The sequence below is a fragment of the Zonotrichia albicollis genome, chromosome 1 (assembly GCF_047830755.1).
Source record: "Zonotrichia albicollis isolate bZonAlb1 chromosome 1, bZonAlb1.hap1, whole genome shotgun sequence".
NCBI classification, from domain to species: Eukaryota; Metazoa; Chordata; class Aves; order Passeriformes; family Passerellidae; genus Zonotrichia; species Zonotrichia albicollis.
Window position 1 is genome coordinate 19,708,767 of NC_133819.1, and position 23,970 is coordinate 19,732,736.

Sequence of the window (23,970 nt, forward strand, 5' to 3'; positions counted from 1 at the left end):
TTCTGTTCTTTCAGTAGTCATTCACACTGCCTTTGAGATGGACAGGAACTCAGGAACTGCTGGGAATGCAGCTGGTTTTGATCACTAAACACTTTAAAAAAAAGGAACCCAACTTTTATGAAAAAACAGCTCCTAAGTGCAAAACAGAGTATTAAAAATGTTTTGTCTAATATTAACTCAATTGTTGTTATTGCAGCATTTTGCTTCTAAATCTCAAGTTCAGCATTTATTTTGATCCTATTACTTCTTTTGCCATGTACACATAGAAGGGTTAATACCAAAACATTGATAAATCTTGTCTGGAAAGCCTTAAAATAGCCCTCAAGTCAAAATTTTAAGTTAAATTAAGAAAAATATTTTCATAAAGTAACAATAAAAACTTTTACTGATCTAGTTTTTTATTACTCTGACTCTTTAGCATAGCTTGATGATAGAGAATTAAATAAAAAAAATATTAGATAGGCTTCCAGGATGCAAGTAAAGAAAAATGTGGTTTTTTTTTTTTTTTTGAACTTTAGCAAATTCAGACAGCTGGCAAAAAAGAAATTAATAAAATAAATATATAAATAAATAAATAAATAAATAAAATATTCCATGCTTACTAGCATTGTTGAAAGAAGAAGATACTGGGGAAAGCTTTTTGCTATCATGTATATAAATAAATTGTCCCAGACATCTAAGTCTTTCTTTTTTCCTATGAAAACCATTGCAAGTGAATTTTATCAGGAGAAGCATAAGATCTATTTGTGGAAACTAATTTCTAAGGAGCTGGCTGTGCTAATGTTTTGTTCTTTATGGCATCAGTATCTCCCAGGGAAGCAATGTGATGGAATCCTGTATTTTTTATGTGCAGGGAAAAGAGAAAAATCCCCAGAATTCAGCTCCATACTTTTAATTTTTCTTTTAAGGTCAATTTGCAGCAGCTGAGTAAAAAATATAAAATAATTATTAGAGACAAGGTAAGACAAATTAATGTCACTTCCTCCCTAAAAGACAGGAGGAATTTTGCTGTTGACTTGGGCTGAGGCAAAGTAGACAAGCACAAAAAGTCATGGGTGAGTCCAATGAGATGTCCAATGTTACTGCTGCATTAAGGCATGACACTCTGTAAGGGAGCACATGGATTTTGGCGTCATTTTATGACTTTTAATCCTCTGGTCATATCAGTATGTTTGTGTATTCTGCAATACCAGGCTGGGGTTTTACAGTGTGAGGGCTTTGTTAAAACATGCTCAGTTTCAAGGATACCACCACATAAATAACAATAGCTTTTTGTACAAATAAATGAACTGTTAATGCATTCAGGTGAACAGAATACCAGCATTATTTCACCATCCAGTTGCTTGTGAAGCAGCTGTAAGGAGAAAGAGCTCAAAGTTCTATTTAATACAGACCCTCTATAGGTTAGAAATTTTTGATTTTCAAGTTGACTTTATATCAGAAAATCATAATTGAAAAGCTTCATACAATAGAAGATGCCTAACAATATTTCACGCCCCTAATTAAATTAAATCTTTCTACTAGAGAAATGTATTTGATTCACTGGATATAGTATAAACATAAAATAACAAAAATTATTATTGACTCAGTGAAAATAATAACCTGGTGATCTTCTGTACTGTTTATATTCAGAATTATGCCATGCATATCTCAAAGATGTGAACTTTTACATGGGATTGAAAAGATTGTGATTTCATATGTGTTTTATAAATGTGTTAGTCTAAAAATAATCTACTTTAAAAGGCTTATGGAAGTTTGTTTTAGGTACTTGATAATAGACATTCAGATCACATAGCGGATTGATTTGGTAGATTAAAAGTATTCTAGATTCTGCCTTTTTTTCTACTTTGGTCCTATACTTTACTAGATAATAATAGTAACCCATGAAAATGCTGAATTTTGTTTGTCATATAGAAACTCTATATAAGGCCATGATCCTGCCAAGATACTGAAGAAATGTCATTGGGAGAACATAATTCTCTCTCCATTGATACAGAACTAGTGCTGTCAAATCATGCACAGTGGAATAAAAAAATATATATTTTTTTATTTTTAGTTTACATTTGCTTTGGGAAAAAATAAAAAAAGTATGATTATATTTGAAAGTACTTTTTTTATTTCTGCTATTTCTGATCCTTTCCTCACAGTGCCTAGGGGGCTTTTAAGCAGCGAAAATGACTTAAGCTGCAGTCAGTTCTGCTTATACACATTCTTTTGTCCTTACATAGTCCTGTGTTAGCTTTTCTGTATTTGTTCTGATGCTCTGGAAATTAACCTCTCACAGATACAATATATTTGACTTTGCTGTGGTTGCCTGTTTATGTTGCAGGAGAGATTGCATTTATAATACATTTGTGAGCATTTCTGACCCAGTTTCATTTCCTGTTCTTGATATGTTTATTCACATGCTTCTACTCAAATTTGTTCTGTAAACTAAAATCCCCTCTTAAACTCAACATTTCTTGAATGTGTTGCTTGTTATGAATCTGGCCTTGAGTTTAAAATTATTTTCAGACTTTTGTAACCCTGATCAGTTTAGCCTTATGAGCCCAATCATATAATGAGCTTATGCATGTAAATAATCCTGTGCCAAATGCAGTATTCAGAGAAATGCTTGAATTCTCTTTTTGAATGGGGATGATTGATTATTTTTCTATTATTATTATTAATATTATTTTCTATTATTATTTTCTATTACTATTTTATATCATTATTCCCTCTGATTGTCAGAAAATAATTTTTAGGATGAAGTTCTTCCTGACTTGCATAGCAAATATGTTAGAGTGTGCAATATTCACCAAGGGCAGCAAAGATATGTCCAGGTTGAGTTAGGTGTAAGGTTAACCAGGGGTCTTATTGAGGTCTGTTTTATATTTGCACTACATTAAAAAAAAAACTAAAGTCATATCCTGAAATAAGCAAAATCCTTTCAGATCAGAACAGTCCATGAGATGGGAATGTACTTCAAAGCTCATAGGAGTATCTCTTGCTTATTAACTCACGTGATATGTTAATTAGTTCACATGTGTTTGGTTTCAGATACAATAGAAAAATTGTGCTCTGGTTGCCATTCTATAAGAGGTTGTTATTGCCATGGTCTGCCAAAACTCTACCCCAAAATTCAATCTATTTTCTTTACATAAAGTAGGTTACAAATTTTTTCCCATTTATAATTTAAATGTGCCTGGTAAAAATTTTGGAGATTTATCAAAACAATAATTTGTACAAAGCTAACAACTAAAAAAAGCTAATTAAGAATATGCAAATGTAGAAAATAATTAACTAGTTCCAACTGAAATCTCCAGCAACATTAATGCAAAACTAATTACTTGTATTCAAAACTACTGTCTATGTAATTATTTATTTTAAGCTGATCATTGCAGTATCTGCTACTGACACATTTCCTTCTAAAAACTGGGAATATTCATTCTGTTTTCTTGCCACTGTGAAGAATTTAACTAAGGTGTTAACACTACAATGTGGTTTGCAGTGAAAAACAAGCTGGCACTAATGAGAGATTGTCAGAAACACCTGACTCACACAGTAGTACACTCACACAATTTAGCAATGAAAACTAACTTTAAACTTAGCATATCTGTGAACCTAATATTTTCCTCTTGTACGAATATATGAAAGTCATGTAAACAGCATAATCTGAAGTGAAGCCTTTTCAATGCAAATTGGACCATTTGTGGCCCACACATCCCTTCTGTCACTTAATATTTTTTGATTCAACAATTGCCTAACACTGGCATGCCAAGAAAATGTTTCCCTCACCTTTTCTCAAATGCAGAAAAGATGTTCCCAAGGCAGCACTCATCTCCTGAGCGCCGTGTGACTCTCATTTTCAGACCACATTCAGGAGTGCAGGAGACATTGTACAGGTTACTTTTTTCAAAAGCATTATCTGTTTGAAACTGTTTAAGGATTTGGAGATAAATCTACTGAAAATGATGAGTTCTAAGGAAGACAGTATAAAAGCTTTAGCTTTTTGTATCCAGCCTGCATGCTCACTGAAAAGCACGACTAAAAATCCTCAAGAATTCAGTATTTGCGCACGGATGAAAAGCAAACTAAACAAAAAAATTCAGCAAAAATAACCTCTGCACTGCAAAGCACTGAGTCTGAATTTGGATTCACATGAAAAGCAGCAGTAAATTGTTGATGTTCCATTATACCTAAGAAATCATGACTTTCCAAGTAGAAAGCTGAGTACATGTCCTTATTTACTTTACTTTGCACTCAGTGTTTTATTTTGCACTTGCATATGGCAAATAACCAAAATTAAAGAAAGGGTTTAACATCTACTTGTGTATCATAAAAAAGACATTTTAATTAGGTCCTAAAACCTGACATTTTAATTTGGTCCTATGTCTTTTGAAACTTACACAGCTGTGCTGGATGAGTCATAATCTATGGACCAGAAGTGCTACCTCACATGCACCTTCACACTTTTATGAGAAGTTAAGTAGCTGAGGTAGATATAAAAAAAATCATAAAAATCAGACCAGTGTTTAAAGCAAATAAAATTTGGTACATACTGTTCTGTGAACTGCAATAACTACAGCTGGATATGTCTGTATTTCATTGTTGTCAGATCAAATAGGCACTTTTAAATACATTTTCATTGCAATGTGCTACCATCAAACCATGTTTACAGTAAATAGAGATCATGAGCTGATGATTTTGGAAAAAAGAGCCTTTACAATATGAAGTGTTAAGTCAATAAGTGCTCATTGTCAAGGACACAATTATATATTTGTGGGATAGGGATTTGTTAAAGGCTTACTGCTCTTTGATGAACATTTTCTGTACACTTATGATTTGCTGTTATTATTGTCTTTGACATCTATGGAGCATATGATCCTGTTTCCTGAGTGTAAAGCAAGCTTCACAGGTTGGCACTGCAAATATTTTGCTCATGAATCACAGGCATTCAGTCAGAGAAAACCACAGAACTGCTATTACCCAAATGCTAATATAAAATAAATGTTTGTATTACACAGTCATTACCACAGCAAGCAGCACACAAACATGCTTAATTTGAATGAAGCAACAACTCCAGGCTATCCTCCTTTTTTCTGCCTTTCCTCTTCAAATACAAAGATCTCTGGGGCAGAGTAGGTCCCCATTTATATTTATATATCACCTGTAACAGTGAATTTTAGTTAAGCCTAGTGGACATTGCCATTAGAGTCAACCCCAGGGAGCATGAAATAAAGTGACCACAAATGCTGTTAGGCAGCACCACCTCAGGTGTATCAGAGCTTGCTCTATAGTCCATTTAAGTAAATGGGATAACTCATATTGATTTTAATGGGCCTTGCATCAGACCCCTGAAAACCAACAACCTGTCTGATATATTTGCATAAGTAATTTGCCTAGTGAATGTAATAAAAACAGTGGACCTATTAACTGTAGCTAAAAGAGGTCAAAAATAACTCCCTCCCATAGATTTCATTAGACAAGAGTATAAATTAATTACGGGCCCAATCCAGTGCATTAATTAATTTGAAATAGATGTCAGTCCTCAATTTCAGTTCAGTAAATATTGGATCAGGGCGTGAAATCAACCCATTCAAGGTGGCTGCAAGGAAGCAAACTTGTTAGAAAAATTAATAGGACTAAAACTATACAGATACTTTAACAATCTTTCCATGCGTTTTTATCCATTAAAATAAAGCTCCTGCTGTTCATTTCCAAGCTTGTAAAAAGATAAAAATTAAAAAAAAAAATAAGGGGGAAATTAGTCTGGCCAATTGAATCTTCAAGTCTTCAAGTCTTCTTCCCTTCATGAGAAGACAGAGGTTTGGGACAGGGTGCTGGAAAGGATCTCAGAGACCCCATGACAAAGCTAGAATTAAAAAAAAACCATAACATGGTCCAATGATTTCTATATGACTGTGCAGAATTTATTTTAAATTATCATAGTTTGCTAACATACAAACATAATGGAAAACAGACAGGTTTACTGCCAGTAAAGTCAAGCTAAGATTTAGTCTTCACTCAGAGAACTACTGATTCTGACAGGAACACACTACCTGTGACAGGAATATGGCAATATTTGCTGTATTTCTGCTAACAATATTCTGAGGACTGTTAGCTATGCCTGCTAATGTCATGGATTTGTTGGTTTGTTTATTTATTAGGAGCAATGACAAACTGGAGAAGCTGTGAAACTTTAGTCTTTGACAAAATGAAATGGATATAATTTCTGAGATAAATGTGAGCTGAAGAATTGCTATTGAGGAGATGAGCAGGTTTTACACAAGGAAGAGTCTGAGAATTTTCTGCTTTTTAAGATAGCATCATGAAACCATTTCATTCCAAATATTATTTCTCTCCTTCCCTCCAAGGAAATATGTTGATTTATATGAATGAAGTTAGCAAGGAAAAGTATAATCTGTGTGATTTGAAAGTTTTCTGCTGTAAACAGATGGGGTTTGGAGGTTCAATATTAATGAAAGTATTTTAATACACTATTAATAAATCTGAGGAATTTTAATTTCCCAAAAGGCATGAGCTTGCTTCAGAAGATTTCAGTATTCTGGACAAGTTATAAGAAAGCAGATAGTAACTGAAAGTTTTGGACAAAGATAGTATAATTGTTAATTTAAACACACAACATAATTGCATTTAGGGATTGCCAATAATTATCCTAGTTATACAGTGCAATTATCTTATCCTAAAATTATTCCCAGTTCCTTTTCTGTGAAATCCACAAAAAGTTTTGGCTTTTGACACTGGCTAGGTCTGTGCACTGGAAGGTACAAGAACAGGCTGAAGGAGCTCTCTAAGGTACGTTTGGATCACAATTTTTAGTCTTTAAAAATGCATAAATGCCTTATCTCTGCCAAGAAACACGGATCTAAAGCATATATTGATTGGTTTCAGGGAAATGCTAATTGACTAAAGAATCTATTCACAAATTTCCCTGATATCTCCAGTCCTCTATTACTACTCATTCTGCTTTCCTCTTCCCCTCCTTTTTTTCTGTGAGCAGTCTCCCCCTACAACTCTCATGAATCATCTCCTGCCCTTGAGGAAAGAAACTCCATGAGTTTTTTCTTTCTCTTTCCCTGTGAAAGAAACTCCATGTGAGAGAGATTTCTGCTTCACTGCAAGCATGAGCAGACAAGTTAACAGTGATTCCCCTGGCTCTGCAACTTGAAGAAATCAGAAGTTACCTCCTCTACAGTGTTTTTCCCCATGATCTAACACTGTAGTGTTAGCAGTTCAGGCCGCTAACCCTTCCAGCATTTCCAGCACTTGGGCTCTGGGAGTTTCAGAGAAGGATCACAAACTGTCCAAGGTTTTGTCAGATGAGTCCTGTTCCTCTGCAGAATTTTCTGTGTTGCTTCATGCATGGGCACACATGGACACACTTGCACACACGGGGACACACAGACTCACACACCTGGACATACAGATGGACACATGGACACATACACCTGCTCGCCCCTCAACAAGATTCTCTCTGCACTACGCAGCTATTTTTTTGCACAAAGCTCAAAAAAACACCCACTCTAATTTAGATAAAATTAGATAAAAATGTAATTTATGCTTTTCTTATTGTGAAATGGGATCTACTAATACTTCTGGAGAGCATATAAAATTAACTGCAAATGGCTGGCTTCTGAGCTGTTTAATTTGACTGTCTCGCTTCTGTCATGGGTAACCCAGACTGTCATTGTACTTCATATTGATCTCTTATTGTCTCTTTAAATCCCAGCACATCCAGAACCAGAATTGTGGGGCAGTTGGGACATGCTGGTCCCTTCAGAAAGCCAGGGCACCCAACCTGACTCCCTTTGCCTGGTGGAGTTTGCTAAAGGTGGATGTTGCCCTTTTGAAAGGGCTGCTTTGGTTTCTGGGCTTGACACTGCAGCAACTTGGAAGAGCAGCATTTTGCAATTAGAAACCATCGTTAGAGTGAATCTTGCAAATCCCATGGGTAGTGAATCTTGAGCTGGTCCCATGGGGCTGGCTCACCCCGTGTCAGCACTGACAGAGGGGACACAGCAGTGGGTCAGGACACGAGCGCCAGCACCAGCAGAGTGCAGTGGGCAGCAGGAAGAAGCAGCAGGGGCGGCAGAGCTGACCCCACACATGCTGGCAGTTCTTTATCTGCCACTAGGGCAGCTCCATGAGCTGCCACCTTCCCAGGAGGGCTCTTTTTGGGCACCCATCATTTCTCCCTTGGCCTCCCAGACCACGGGCCACCTGGAGAGCACCATCTTGGGGAGTGAGCTTGCACCATTTTCCCTCTGTCTTTCAAGATACATGGGAACCACCTTGAGAAGGGTATTTCTGGAATTTTGAGTCTCTCTTTGCTCCTGTGGTGTTCCTGAGATTTAGCAATTTTGTATCTAGTGGTTGTTTATTGGTTTATTTTGGTTTTTTTTTTTTACTTTTTGATGTTCCACTTGTAGGTAAATGGTATTTTTTCATGTATATCTACTAGTGTTCATTCCTTATTGGTGGAAAGGGATTGGTTAAGATCAAGGAGATATAACTCATTTCAGAGTCTCCTATTTAAATTCTCCTAATTCAAGACAGTTTATCGCTAGTCTGTCATTTTAGGGTCTGCACAGGAGAAGAATTTTGGCCGATTCATATTTTGCATTTTTGGTCAATTCGGGATGTTTTATTTTTATGAGTCTGAAAACAATAATGGTTTGGACATTTCCAAACTACTACTCAAAACTGCAGAAGATTTTTTTTCTTTATCCCATCTTTTTACTTGTCAGGTAGATAATGCAATAGATAGATTATGCAATAAGAAGTAGTTATGAAGGTTGTTATCAAATACTTTTCAAATATTTGGACACCATAGCTATATGTTGTTTAGAAAAACTCTTCATCAAGATAAGAAATACTGCAGTCAAAGATATATCTGAAAAATGTACACAGAGAACCAAAAATATTCAATTATTTCTCATCTCTGTGTTGGAAAAAGAAAAGAGAACTGAGAAAAATAGTATTCAATAATGTGGTTAAAGATTATGTCTTTACATATAAACACACAGACCCTGATTTGAAGCAAATGGAAATCTGTGGCAGGAAAAGCAGCAGAGGTTTATAAACAATCAGGATTTTAAGAGTGTGTTTCATGAAGCAGGGATAAAATAGGGAGGAAAAATTCTCAATATGTGGTTGAGCACTGGAACAGCTCCCTGGGGCAGTGGTGACAGCACCAGCCGGACAGAGCCCAAGGAACATTTGCACAATGCTGTCGGGCACATGATGTGACTCTTGGGGATGGTTCTGTGCAGAACAAGGAATTCAACTCAATAATCCTTTTGGGTCCCTTCCTACTCAGGATATTCTGTCATTCCATGAATATATGTTGTGAGAAACAAATTATAACTAGGCAAGACATGAGTATTTCCACACATATATACTTTTGCTCTATGGTTTCTTATCTAAAATCACAAGGGGATTCACTTCTAAAGAAATGCTGTTCCCATTTATTTTTCTGAAAATTAGATACCTTCAAGATACCACATATCATCTAAAATGGTAGTATTTTAGACTAATACTGATTTTGGAAACCATGACTGCTTATCAGGTGATTATCTAAATAGCTTTTTACTTTACCGCTTTCTTTCTTTCCACTCTCTAGATATTCAGAAATTGTTTTCAAAGTTGCTATTCCTTACTACTTTTATTAAATGAAAAAGTATTAGATTATATCTTCATTCTGCAATGTTCAAATTCTTTTACTAAGTTATTAAATGAAAAAGTATTAGATTCTATCTTCACTCTGCTGTTATAAACTCTGCAAATTATAAACAGTCATAAACAGAGCTTAAATTAGATGCCAGCTATAATGTTAATTTCCTTCCACCTTGAACAAAGAGAATGGACTATAGCTCCTTTGGGACACCTTCCTTCTCATCTTGATGGTTGAACCTGCACCTATCACAAACTTTTGGTATGACATCACATAAATTCTGCTATTGTTTGGAAGTCAGTGCAAATTATTTCATTCTGAAGGAACTTTGGGATTGGGTCTATAGCATGCATCTACTGCGAGATTTGAAACTGTTTTATGGAGATATCTTAAGAAAATCCTGCCCACCACACAAAAGGGTGAATCATCAAGATTGAAATAAAGATTTCATACATTTCAAGGCCTAAATGAGAAAGCACTAAAGCTTTTCTATTCATGAATATAAACCTAAATTCATATAAGCAGCAGCAGCATGTAATTTAATTTCTGAATATTAAAAATTCCCTGATGTTAAAACAAGAACAGATAAGTTCAGAGGGAAATAAAAAAATTTGAGGCTCATTATTCCAAGACTACATATGGCTCAGGAAGACTGAATTACAAATGGCTGCCAATGGGAAATGTATTGGGGGTAAAACAGTATGTATAGTTCCCAATTTCTTATACTCTTTCCCTGACATCCAGAACTGTTGGAGACAGTTTATATTTCTAGATGAACTTTTTTCTTACTTACTGTGGCTGACCAGAAATTCTGAGCATATCTCTCTTAAATTTGATTGAATATAATTTCCTTTGTCACACAGTTTTTGGAATATCATTTCTTCTAGAAAACTAAGGAAAGATGATCTAAATGGATGGATGTTGTTATATCTCATGATTTTCTTATGATGGTTCAAATAAATTGAAAATACAGTTCTTGGAGGTTAGGTTTTAGGGTACTGGGATAACTTTGTATACATTTTAAAAATACCCTTGGGCTTGAATGTAAAGCTAAAACCAGTTCTATAATGCACAGATTCTGATTTGTTTCTTCTGTTTGTTTTTTCACAGCAAGTGAAATCTTGCTCAGTATAAGGATTATGCACAACCTTTACAGAAGGTTTAGTTTGTGCTTTGCTACACAGCAATGGGGAGACTTGGAAGAATTATGATATTTCAAAGCAAATGTTTCACCTAAGTGAAAGCTGCCAAAATCACTGAAAATTTTACTGTACTTCAGGTCCTAAGAGGTAAATCTGACCCTTTTGTTGGTAACCTGTGTGGTGAAGTCAAGAATTATGACAATATCAGAAAAAAGCCCCGACCCATCGCATCTGGGAAATTGCACTTCCTAAATTCGCAATTCCACCACGGTCAGATGACAGTGTTAGAGATGCCATGTCCTGTCTGTGCTGAATGTTTTGCACTATTTGAATTTCCCTTTTATCTCCAGTGTATCCTTACATAATAATATGTTCTGCTGGAGACAAATCTTTCAGATGAAAGGAAAGCTGCGGGGGGATGTGGCGGGAAATTTGTTAACAATGAAAGTCCTTTCTCATGTGTTGAGTTTATGGGCTAAAGAGACATTTTTTGAAAAATATTTTATAAAAAAAGGAATAAATGAAAAAAAACCTCAGAAGTATAAAAGACTTCAAAATAAAATTATCAAAGTTGATAGGAAGTGGTTCACAAAACAGAAGAAAAGAAAGAAAATACTTCAGACACTGTGACCAGCTATGGGAATTAAGCTATGCAGCAAACATAGACTAAAAACAGTAATTAAAGAAGAGAGAATGATAAGGAAAGGTGAAGTAGGAGAATAGACACAGAATTAATTTTATTCAAATTAATAATTTCAGTAAGCAATATTAATACTGAACTGGTGATAAGCATGACTGATGGTGAAAAAGCAAATACTATTTTCTCAAATACACTGGAGCCTCAACCACCACATGATATTTGCACTTGTCTTTATACCCAAAATTCATCCCAAATATTCATTTCAAAGTGTCAACACTATTCTTTTTGAATAAACCAAAATGACTTTAGCAATTAGTTAAAGCAGTATAATTTAGAGGTGTAAATTCCCAAAGAGTTGCAGCTAAATATGGCCTAGCAGGTAACTTGACTGCATAAAAGAGCTGGAGCATCATTCAGTGCTGGCTTTGTACTGAGATTTACCTTCTTCCACTAGATCTCCACAAGCACAAATATTTCACTTGGGTGATCTCTTGAAGACATAACAAAATATATTTACTATTTATTTGTTTCTTGAGAATCCTGCTCCAATATGTAGAAGTGCTATTTAACTGAATTACACCAAATTTGTCCATCTGGTTTATTTCCCTAGTACTGAATGAGTGGGAAAATATAGTATTCTGATTTTTATAAGCAGAATAAATTTTGGTTATTAGGCACCTTTGGGTTAATGCTACAATTTAAATTAGGTGTAGCAATAATTTTTAGAATTTCTGTAATGCCTCCTATTTCAGCTCAACTAGAAAATACTATGAGAAAGACATTAATGAGCATAAAATCTGACTCAATACTTCGAAAGTTTTTTTCCATCTGAAACTAGAAATAGAAATGTTTTGTAACTTATATTTTGAAAAAATTAAGACGTAATAGAAATAAAGTTTGGTTTTTTTTTTAATCAAGCTGTTATTTACAAATTTGAAGAAGATAGTTACAACTAATTAACAATTAAATTCTTTGGTCCCTAGGATGTAAAATAAGATCTTCACACAACTTTATCAGCAGAAAGTTATGAACCTTGAAAAGTGGTATGAATATATCTCATTTAGCAGCTAATTCTGAATTACATCCAGTGCCACTGGCAGCTTCCCCTGCATTAGCATCAGCTGGAAGCTGCTTCTGCAGTGGTCCTAGCTTGACCTAGCACCACCTTGACAACACCTTGCTTAAGTGTTCAGAAATATTCCTGGGTATCTAGGAACTGTCATGGCTAATATGGACTGACTACCTAAAAACATAAAAACCACAACTGAATTAGAGCTGCTGGCAATGCTTTATTACTTAGAGCTCCCAACCTGCTGAATTGTCATTGCCTCCATTTAGAACATGTTGCCTCTGGAAACTCAAAGTAATTAAAGGCAAGGGGAAATATAGTAATATAGAGAGAGGAAAAAAGATCTGCAGTAGTACAAGTATCTTCTGAAAGGAAGAACACTGCACAAAACCTGTACTGCAGGTAATACACTTTTCTTTGAGCTAGGTCTTTGAAAAAACATAATGAGCAACAATCAAAGTAGGACTGACAGTGGATTAGGTAAACTTTCCCTAAACTGATTCTGTTACAGAAAAATGTTCTTGCTCAAATATCTACAGGACAGTGCTTTTATACTATTGGAAGGCAATATCTTCAAATTTTACCATCTGAATATTTAAGCATCTCTCTAGCAACAACAGTTAGTAAAAAACAGCACCTCCTCCTAAGTAGCTCTTTGTCAGGAACAGTACAAAAATTCAGTGGTAGGTTCTTTTTTTTTTCCCTAAATTGCTGTGGTTTATTGTATTACATGGATTTTATGTAATTCTCTTGCCTCTTCACAAGCTCTAGGCAAGCAAGGATTATTAAGATAGAATTCTTCCAAGGACAGTATGAAGCCAATCTTAAGCAATAGCATCTAGATATAGTTTTTTGTCTGAAGAGAAGATTATCTATCAAGTTGCAATTTATGCATGTAGATAAGGCATGAATTTTTTACTTATTCAACAAACTGTACGTAACCAATATAAATCCAACAAATTTTCCTTAGGCCAAATTTCTGATATGTCACATTTGTAAGAGCAACACATTGTGATACAAGTTAGATACTTCAAAGTATTCTACAACTGGAAAATCTCTGGAGAAAAATAATGTAATTAGAAAAGATAGTTCTATTAAAGTTAATTTATTTCTATAGTTATGATTATTTCAGAAGTACAGATACTTCAAATATATAATTTGAAAATTTTCCTATTATGCTATACTATGCATGAACTGCCTATGTAATCCTTAAGACAAGGCTAAAAAAGGTGATTAACGTAATACGGGTAGAACAAATGCCTGTTTATGCACATAGTCTGCAGCTCATTGAATTACATTCCAAAATATTATTTGCCTGAGCCTATTTAGAGAAAATAAACAAAACTCTCATTCAGCTCAAGACTGAACAAATGTCACCCATGTGAACATATTATTTCACTTGAAGCTTTAATCAGCATGTGTTTAATTCCTCCAGAAGGTGCTTATCACAATGAAAATAATAATAGAAATAGTTTCTTGAACAGCATGACAACCAGGTCATACACAGGCTGTCCTATCTGAACAACAAGAGCTGTATTAATAAAAAAAAAGGTTATCAAAGAAGATTTTTCTAACCTTCATATTGGCATTTATTTAACAATAATAATTCCTAGTTGTCCCTTAGTCATTAAGTTCTGCTGAAATTTCTATCAGAATCTATATTTGCATGCATACTGTTCCTTTTCTTCCAATATGGTATCATATGGTACATTTAATGTTCAGAGTAATGCTTTTCTTACAGAAAAAAACTGCTTTTCTCACAGAAAAAAAAAACAGGGCATTTTAAGACATTAAAATTCTTTTCCTACATAGATCAAATACTTGTGTAGCAGAAGTGAGTTTGTAAGTACTCAAAGAAAATATTAGTGAGGGAAATATGATACACATTTGTGTTTTATGAAGAGCTCAAAGATAAAAAAACATAACAACTTTCTTTGAAAATTATTATGAACTACTTTGATACTCATAAAATCTTTGGTCCCAAACTAATGTCTTCTTTGAATTTTTCATACAGGAGAAAACCAATATAGTAGAATGGCAGTAGATTCCTCTCAACTGTGGTTCAGCTCCTCAATGCCAGTAATATTCTGAGTTGCTATAATTACTTATACGTTCAACTTCTAGCTAAAACACAGAAGTGTTGTCTATAAACTATGAGAAAAAAGAAAATATGTCAGATTTTGTGACTGTGATATACATTGAAATATGAATTGCCACAATTTTCCTTGCCCTCTGAAAAGAGAACATGCATGATATATATAGTTGTGTAATAGCATACCTCCATCAATGCACTCTGGGGTGAAAGAAATATCATCAAGAGCAAATTCTGGGGGTTGGCTCCACCCCACTTCAGCTTCAAAGGCAACTCTGAAAAGGCTGTTACTGGAGAGAACTACACTTCCATACATCCATTTGTTTTCTTCATTTCTGCTAGAAGACCACATAAGGATTTCCAAGCCATGTTCTTCAACTGTGTAGACCTGTTGATGACAGAAATCAATCAGCATTAAGGAACAGGAGGGCAGCTTGGGGGAGTAACACAGCCCAAGTGCAGCACTGACCCTCCTTGATATGGTTCAGATCCACTTCATATTGGTGATGACCAAATGTTACTGAATACTTTTGCTAACGCTAGTTCAGCTTCAAATATAAAGCTACTGTGGAAAGAAAAAAAAACCAAAACCAAAAAAGACCAGCTAACCCAATCAGTAATTGCAAAATATACAAATAATCTCAACCTGACACAGAGAAAATAATGAGTAAAGACTTAACCCCAAATTCATTTAGAAATTGAAGAAAGACTGAGTAGGATCTTGAGCTATTCTTTCATCTCTAAATCGTGACCTCCTTATGGTTAGACCGAGTGAAGATTTTAGAGGTATGAATAAAACACTTGGCAACTAGGGATTTGAGTCTGTCATCTGGTACTAGCAATTTATAGTATGGAGTTTGAGACAGTCACAGAAAGTTATTTTAAACATATTTAGCAAAGATATTAATAAAAGTACATAAATATTTAAATACTGAAAGCAATAAGTATAGCAATGAATGAAGTCCCAATTAACCAACAGCTAGGGAATTTATGCCAGGAACATGAAGCTGGAAAATACAGAGGTATTTGTTTTCCCACTCAGGTGTTATAAAATCCTTATACAATCTGACCAGGTTAAAAAAAAATGAAAAAGAACTGGAGAAAAGAACGCTAGCATATTCTGACCATTCCAGATGATAACTATTTCTTTAAGGGACTGAATATTATAATCAATATCCATCCTCTTCTCACCATTTTCAGAAATATAGTTGTCTTAAACTAATTTTCCAGTGACCTTTAGATTCTGTTCCCTTATTAAACTGAATGGCCCAGTTTAATAAGGTAACAGAAACCCTAAGGCCCAAGAAAGTTATGAACTTGAACCCATGCTAATTATCTGTATAATTCAGTAAGTTTGATTCTCCCAGTCCACCTGGTGGGACAAATAAGCTAAAAACCCAAATGGAACCCTAAATCCCACATAATTTGTAGAACTTGGTGTATTGATTAAAATATCTATGATGCCTGAAAACTCTTGCAAGTTATTTTAATTTTGGAGTAAGGGAGCAAGATATACTGATACTGACATAGAGTAACTCAAATCAGGACCAAATTTTGTCAAGCCTGATCTTTGGTTACAGGACTGTGTAACAGCAATATCTTTTCACTGAGCTCCTAAAAGCACACCTCTTGCAGGGCTAAAAGGACAAGTGTTGAGAAGAAATAGATGGTTCAACCCATAAATAAAATTTAAAACTGTGTGCAAGAGTTTTTCACATTACAGGGCTCTGAGGTCTTAATAAGTTGAAACTCTTGATTACAGAAACCCTTCATGTGAGGTTAGGACAGTGGTAAACACCTGTGTGTTTCTCTGGAACCATTTACTATTTCACCAACACAGCAGAATTCCTGACAATTTTGATGATCTGGAAAATATGACAACCTTGATAATCTGAAATTTTACAGTCTATAACAATGTTAGCATGGCTTTAGCTATAAGCAGTGATATTTACCTTTTGGAAGGTAAATATTGAGGTAATATCCCTTTCAGTATATCTCATTGTTGAGTCTCGCAGCTGCACAAATAGCTATTGGGGAAGTGGGAAGATTCCAAAACATTTAAAGACAATGCTAGCATCTTTCTTACAGGATACTTAAAGATGGTCACATTGTTTAAAGCCTTTTTTTTTTTCCAGTTGTTTTAGTCAGATTCATAGGCAAATTTTCTCATACTAAAAGTTTCAAGGCACAATATCTGTTTGAACAGGTCTGTCTTTGTACAGAGAAATCTCATTGTGTCCATACAAAGTCTGGTCTCAGGTGCAGCAAGGACCCATTCTGTGCACATTCAGATCAACCCTGCAGCTCAAGCTCAGTACCAACAGTGAACCAGTCAGGAATCCTGCTGTGTGCTCACTGGCCAGTGGGTCTGGAATGGCAGAGGGTCAAACTGGGTCCTAAGTGTGACATTTTGATGACATCAGCTCCTGTTCACATGGATGCAAAGTCATCTTACATGCCTTGTCTTTCTTTTCTTTGAAATTTAACTACATTTACCATAGAGCAAGGGCATGCCGATATGTAATTACTAATGTATTAATTAACATGTTATGGCAATTTATGTGACTCTGTCCTCAGTTAGACTAAAGTTTAAACCTGGTGTATTACAATCAGATAGGTAATTGAGGAAACAGACATCATTTAGTGTAAATCTCCAAACTGGTACATTGGAAATCTCGGTTGAGCTGAGAACAGTTCTGTTTCATTTGTCATGTACCTTCCTGGGGTGATGCTGCAATCTCACTACTTGCCAAAGTACTCCTGAATACCTGAGTTCTCCAAACCTTTTTCTATCCACAACTATGCCAGGAAAGGGTGTGTTTTCTTAAATGTCTTCTAAAAGAAGTTAGATGAAATTTCTAAAAGAATAACACATAACTGAAAATGCATGCTAAGTCAAATGAGATTAAAGGAGAGTGCAGAAAAATGGGAAGCACAAGGATTCTGTTCCTTTAGCAGGGGATAAATTTCTCTGAGGTTGTGGCTGATGAAAGTGAAAAAATAATAATATATCTTCTCTCCTGGAATGACCCATGTCACTCAGTGTTTGAGCATCTTATGGATCAGGAAGTACATCAAGTGTATACAAGACTTTTGCTGGCCTGTGTAAACACACACAGCACATGAAATGTTGAGCAAATTTTCATGGATAAGATTTCCCTAGAGCCCTGGAAGGGCACAACTCTGTGGTGCTTAATACCTCCAGCACCACCTTTCTGCACAGCATCCTATCTAAAGTGTACAAGCTAGCCTGGTAGTGAAAACAACTTAAGATGTGCAGGAAAAAAAAGCTGGCAAGACGAATCCCACTATATGGTATGTAAGGGAAGAAAAGCAACCCCCAAACAAAAACCAACCAAGTTTAAAAAAAAAAAAACAAAACCACAAAACCCTCAAAACAGCCAAACAACAAGTTGCCACAAAACCCCATTGAACAACTCTGTATTTATAAGTCTGATAAGATTGTTCTGCAGCCTAATACTGATCTAGCTGATCCACAGACAACAACATTCTTTAGAAAATCTAATTTACTGCCTTAAAGTCATGACTTCTCCACAGAATATCCTTTGTGTTAGAAGCTTCTGAATTATTTTTCAGCTTCTGTTTCATTTTAAGAATATGGAAAGTACTTTTTAAGGTCATAAAATATAAACTATTTTCTATTTGTTAATCAGCAGTTACAACTTATGGCTATCCTGTACCATCATCCTGACTTTTCAATATGATTTATTATCTTGCCTGAATCTAGCAGTTGGAATGCTGAAAGGTGCTACATTCCACCTGAATTGCCTAATAAATAAGAAACCAATGCAGGTCTGAAGGGTGCATAATAAGAGATATTCTCTCCCACCACTGACAACTTAGAGTCTTTAATTGCCAGCCGAGGAAACAGGAAAATCCTGTAAAAGATAACCTGTATTTTCACTTCATTAGGCACCAGAGACTTGTGTCAGCTGAGGAAAATTTCCATTGACTCCAGTGAATAATGATGCTAGGTTTTCTGCTTTACATCTTTAAGATCATGCTTTTGAACTCTTCATGTTTCTCAGCAGACATCATCACATCTCTTCCTTGGACCAACATCTCACCAGAGACAGAATGAAATTGTTTTTAAGTCCACAAATCAGATTACAAAGTTGTATCATATTTCATTGTCCCAATAGAGAAGCACTTAAAAAATTACTTACCTCTTTTCTCTTTACTCCTCATAACCTCTGTTTGAAGTAATAAAAGTTTTGCAGAAACATTAATTTAAAGTAATACAATATTTAGGTTTTTAAGTAAAAGTGACCTGCCTTATGCCAAAATTTATTATAAATCAGTTCTTTTAGTATGAACAAATACAAAGGCAGAAAACTGATATATTAGCTATGCTATCACACCAGGAATTAATTTCAGTTTTAATTCTCCACTGTATGAGTATGGCAGTCTCCTAAGGTAAATGGGCAGAGAAGCATAATAAACACTGAGTGTTTTCAGTCTAACTGACAGATGATCAATAGAATTTCCATTGGGAAGAAACAGATGTGAAAACCACATTCATTTTTTGCTGAAACTGCTCTCCTACACCATTAAATTCAACAAAGTAGTCATAAGAATGCAAAGAGAAATGTGAGGTTTTTTAAATTTACATTTGCAGCATAATGCAGACACATTTGTTTGTATTAAGAGGCATTTTTGTCCAGAAGATATTGATTGATATATTAGACCAGGCTTGTATTTAGTGCTGGATAACTCCCTTTTCAAAGACTCTTACCAAATGCTTCTAAGGAAAGCTAGTGGGTTTGTTCTTAGTCATTACAAAGTAATTTTCTTCTCCTGTTGATTAATGATAGATTGAAGTCCTGAAGCAGGAGTATTCAGATTTCTTTTAAATAGCATCCATTCTATGTTAATGCAAGAGTTTGTGTAAACATTGTATCTTTCTAAAAATAATAATAATAGCCCAGGCTTTTGGTTTCCCTATGAAAAAATTACAGAGTTTATGACAATGGAATTGTGCAACTGAAATGTGCCATGTGAACACAGAATAGAAGCATTTCAAGTTCCTTTTCCCCTTTTCTCAGTGACTGGTTCCTTTTCTGAGTAAGAATAGGATTGTTCCTGTAACTTCCCACTATTTTGTGTAGTTCTACCACGTCTATTTCCTATAGCATTACAATGTTCATTTTAATCTTTCTTTTACTGATTCCTTGTATGCTATTTTAATCATACATCTTAGTATGTCCTATATTTGCAGTCCTTGTATTTTTTTTTTTAATTCAGACTCAACCAGATAGCTGTCTTTCAGATAAGAATTATATCAGCTTTTGTACTGGTGCTATAATATTCTGGCACATTATTCAAACTTCCTATTACAGTTTGACTTCTTTCACCTCCAGTGAAAAATGAAAAAAAAATCTTCACAGAGCTGTTGTTTCTGAAGTTTTGGGCTGTTGATTTTATTGCTTTTCTTTTTTGTTCTTTTTAGGTTTTTTCCTTTTTCACTTGAATGGGTACAGGTAATTTATATTCTTGATTTAATAACAGCAACAGTTGATACTGAATAGCTTATTAGTTGGATAGAATAGTGCAAAATGTCCACAGAGGTAAATTGATTCTGTGATGAGGTGATATTCCTTGCTGCGTGCCTCAGTCTGTTGTGAGTACATTTCTATGTAAGAGTACATGTAGCAAATCCATAAACAGGGAACTTTATTTGTGTGTGGGAGTAAGACAATTCTTTATGAAATTGAGGCAATTAGAGGAAATTAAACTAGTCTTCTTAAAAAAGAAAAAGTCCAATTAAAAAGCAGGCTCTGGCTGTCTGCCTGCTAACTCACACATAGGCCACACACATCTACTTATTCACAAATGCTAAGTGTTCTGTGATGCTTGAAAACATTCAAAAGCTCCTTCAAAGGATCTCATCATCAATCTTGCATGCTGTATGGTCCAGGATACTTGAATTTAAACAGATAGTTAATCATAGATAATCTCACAGTATTTCAGCTATCAACAAGTCAAAAAAAGAATTTATGTTTGCTTTTTGCTCCTGCTTATACAACCTTCATGAAATACAGCTTTTTTTTATCAATAAGTAAATTTACAGCAATACTTAGAGTAATAAACTAGGTGCTAGAGATAAAATTGATATGCAAATCCCATCCTGAAAAAAAATACTAAAAAATGGTGGAATGAAGGATAACAATATCCTTGGGCTGGATGTAAGGAGAAGATAGTGGAAAGTTTACCCATGGCACAAGTTGTCCCTAGAGGCTGAGTAGTCTCCATTTATGGACATTTTCAAGACGGTAAATTCCTGAGCCATCCAGCATCATCTTGTAGCTGACTCTGCTTGGAGCAAGGGGTTGGACTAGAGACCACCTCAGGCCCTTCCAGCCTAATTGCACTACAATCCCATGGAACAGTGCTATGATTATCTTTTCCAATGGAGAAAACAGTGGTAAAAACTTTCCGACTTAATTCAGTGTCCAAGACTACAAAAATATTCTTTTTCACTTTTAACATAGACTAACTTACACTCTGTACTGACTAAAAAAATTAAATTTACCTGTATTTTCAAAATTTAACAAACCCCACAGACAGGAGTCTTTCTCAGGTCACTTAAAAAGGAACTGTGCAGCATATTTATAAATTGAGTCACATGAAGTGAGCTGTTTGCCAAGAGGTCACATCCCTGCTTGGACTGTTACTGGATTACTAAACAAGCAAAAATGTACTTGTTAAGGATGCTTGGGAAACAGCAAGATGACAGTTTCATGGAAACTTGGGCTATAATTGTGAATACAGTTATGTACCTTATTTCCAATTGTTAATACAGTTAAATACTTTATTTCCAATTGTTTTAATAGAACACCTTTCACACATAGTTGCATTAATATTTTAAAACCATATAATTTTAACATTAGTAATTATCTCAATTTTATGTTAGAGGGAATTCTGCAGAGAACAGTGCTGGTACTGGGTAGGTTTTAGCATGCTAGTCAAAAGTGGAATGTTTATTCTGACACATGAAAACTTAAGCAGAACTGTGACTTGAACTTGTCAGGAGAAGATTTGTGTAACAGCAGTAAATTGTAATGAAATTTTGTTAAGGTAAATTCCTGAGATTTTGCTAATCCTAGACACAAAAATGCAAATAGTGCTAAAGCAAGTATTATTATGCTCTAATGTAGTAGAAGGACTTTTACCTTTAAGACTCCTGTTTGTCCAGAGGGAAACATCCAGAACCAGAAGCGAACCCTGCAGACCCCAAGACTAGGTGGGAAGAATTTTGTGGTGGTTACCCTTGCTCTGTTTCCTTCCTTCTGGGCGGATGAGTTGACATACAAAAATTTCTGTCCTTTACCTTAAAAAAAAAAAAAAAACGAAAAAAAAAGAAAAACATTTAGGGTTTTTCAATAATATTTTATGCTTTGCTTTAGTTTATAAGTGTTTTTATAAACACAGATGCTACTATTTTTTTTTCTTTTTGTCACATACATTTATACTATGCCATACTTGCATGGCGATCTTCCTTGCTAATGCTTTGTGAATTTCACAGAATTTCAGAATAGCTTGGGTTGGAAGGACCCTTAAAAGTTATCTAGTTCCAACCCCATTCCATGGGCAGGGATGCCACCCCTGCATCAGGCTTCTCAGAACACATCCAGGCTGGCCTTGAACACTTCCAAGGATGGGGCATCCACAGCTTCTGCACATATTTTTTCCAGTGTCTCACTTCCTTCTGAGTAAAGAATTTCTTTCTAATTTCCTAATTTCTAATCTAAGTCTCTCCTCTTTCAGTATAAAAAAATGTTACTTGTCCTAGATGTCCCTTGCGCTAACCAGAATCATAGAATACCCTGACTTGGAGGAGATGCACAAGGATCATCAAAGCCCAACTCCTGGCCCTGCAGAGGACATCCCAAGTGTCACCCCAATGTGTCCCAATGCATCTTGAGCTCTGTCAGGCTGGTGCTGTGACCACTTCCCTGGGGAACTGTTCCAGTGCCCAACCATCCTCTGGGCAAAGAAGCTTTTCCTAATATCCAACCTAAACCTGATGGACTGATGGATATTTCTAAGTATTACAGGCTGTTGGAAATTCTGTCAAGCAGTTCCTCTGTAGCTAATGTGAATATATCTTGCCTGGGTAATTTAAAAGCAAATTACAAATCTGGATAATTTTGAAAACACTTTGCTCTAATTTTGTTTTCCTTTTGCTTATTAACTGTGTTTTTCTTACAATTGCTGGGTAATTTCACAGAAACAAAGAACTAATTAAATGAGAGAAGCTGAAATAGAAAAACACACAAAATCTCCTTAAAAAGCCAGGGGCTAGTAGTTGTTTTCTTATCTCATTGCATCAAAGTAACAGCAAGGAAGCAAGTCAAACTACTTATTTGCAAGAAACAGCTGGCCTGGAACAGCTGCAGTAGTTTCTACCTCTACCTTGTCTGTTCTGTCCCTTTCCAGGAGGAATGTAAATTCCAGATTTACAGCCTGCAACATAAAGTGGTAGGAATGTCTGCAGAAACTGTGATTTGTGGTAGATAAGCATTTCCCTCATGATCAGGGGAGCAGTTCCTGCAGCAGGTGCAAATAAAGGAAAAGGAAGAATAAACAAGTTGGACCAAAGCTGGCTACATCCACCCATGATAAGGTGTCTCTATTGATTTTGAAAACATAAAATAAATAAAAAAATTTGTCAAAACCTGGAGATGGTGTTGCTCACAAACCCAAGAGAAAAACAGTAAAAATATTGATACTTCTGGATTGGATATTAACTATACTTTGCTGATTAGATGGAAATTAAGATAGAGATTCTAACTATCAAGGCTTCTGAAAGCGAAGTTAACTACTTCTCAAATAGAGATTGGTACATTTGTGATGGAAATTAATGTCCCATCCAGATATATTGCATAATATAAAGAATATTTATTTAAATAGTAATTTAATATTTGTTATATAAATATAAAATTATGCTCACTACATAACACAAATTACTGTGATTGCCTATCAATATATTTCATTCTCCTGACAATCAGCAGGCATCGTGGTAGCAGTTTGTCAGAAATATCTTGAGAAGAACTTCTAAAATAACGTTTCTGGCAAGCCAGTGTCTGGGGGGTAAGTTAAATCAAGGCAGGAGCCTCAGGCATTTCACACACAGCCCCACACTTTGCTACTCATCCTGCATATGGTTGAATCTTTTTATAAAATTCATTAGGATGGGAGCACACTTCAGGAAAAGTTGAATATTTAAAATATTGACAAGGAGAAGAGTATTACTATAACCAATTAAATTTCATCAGAAAATTCATCTTTTAACGTCAGAAGCTGACATTATGTATCTGAAATTTGTTA

General features: G+C 35.2%; 1 protein-coding gene across 3 annotated transcripts in view; it reads right to left on the bottom strand.

Moving 5' to 3' along the window:
* The window catches only part of MALRD1 (MAM and LDL receptor class A domain containing 1), a 217,159-nt gene that overhangs the window by 49,597 nt on the left and 143,592 nt on the right, over positions 1 to 23,970 (bottom strand). For all 3 annotated transcript variants that reach the window (XM_074535188.1, XM_026795148.2, XM_074535181.1), the window contains 2 exons: positions 21,813 to 21,970; positions 14,806 to 15,007 (listed from right to left, as the gene is read on the bottom strand). In XM_074535188.1, the coding sequence (XP_074391289.1) occupies positions 14,806 to 15,007; positions 21,813 to 21,970 (360 nt within the window). The remainder of the gene's footprint in view (positions 1 to 14,805; positions 15,008 to 21,812; positions 21,971 to 23,970) is intronic.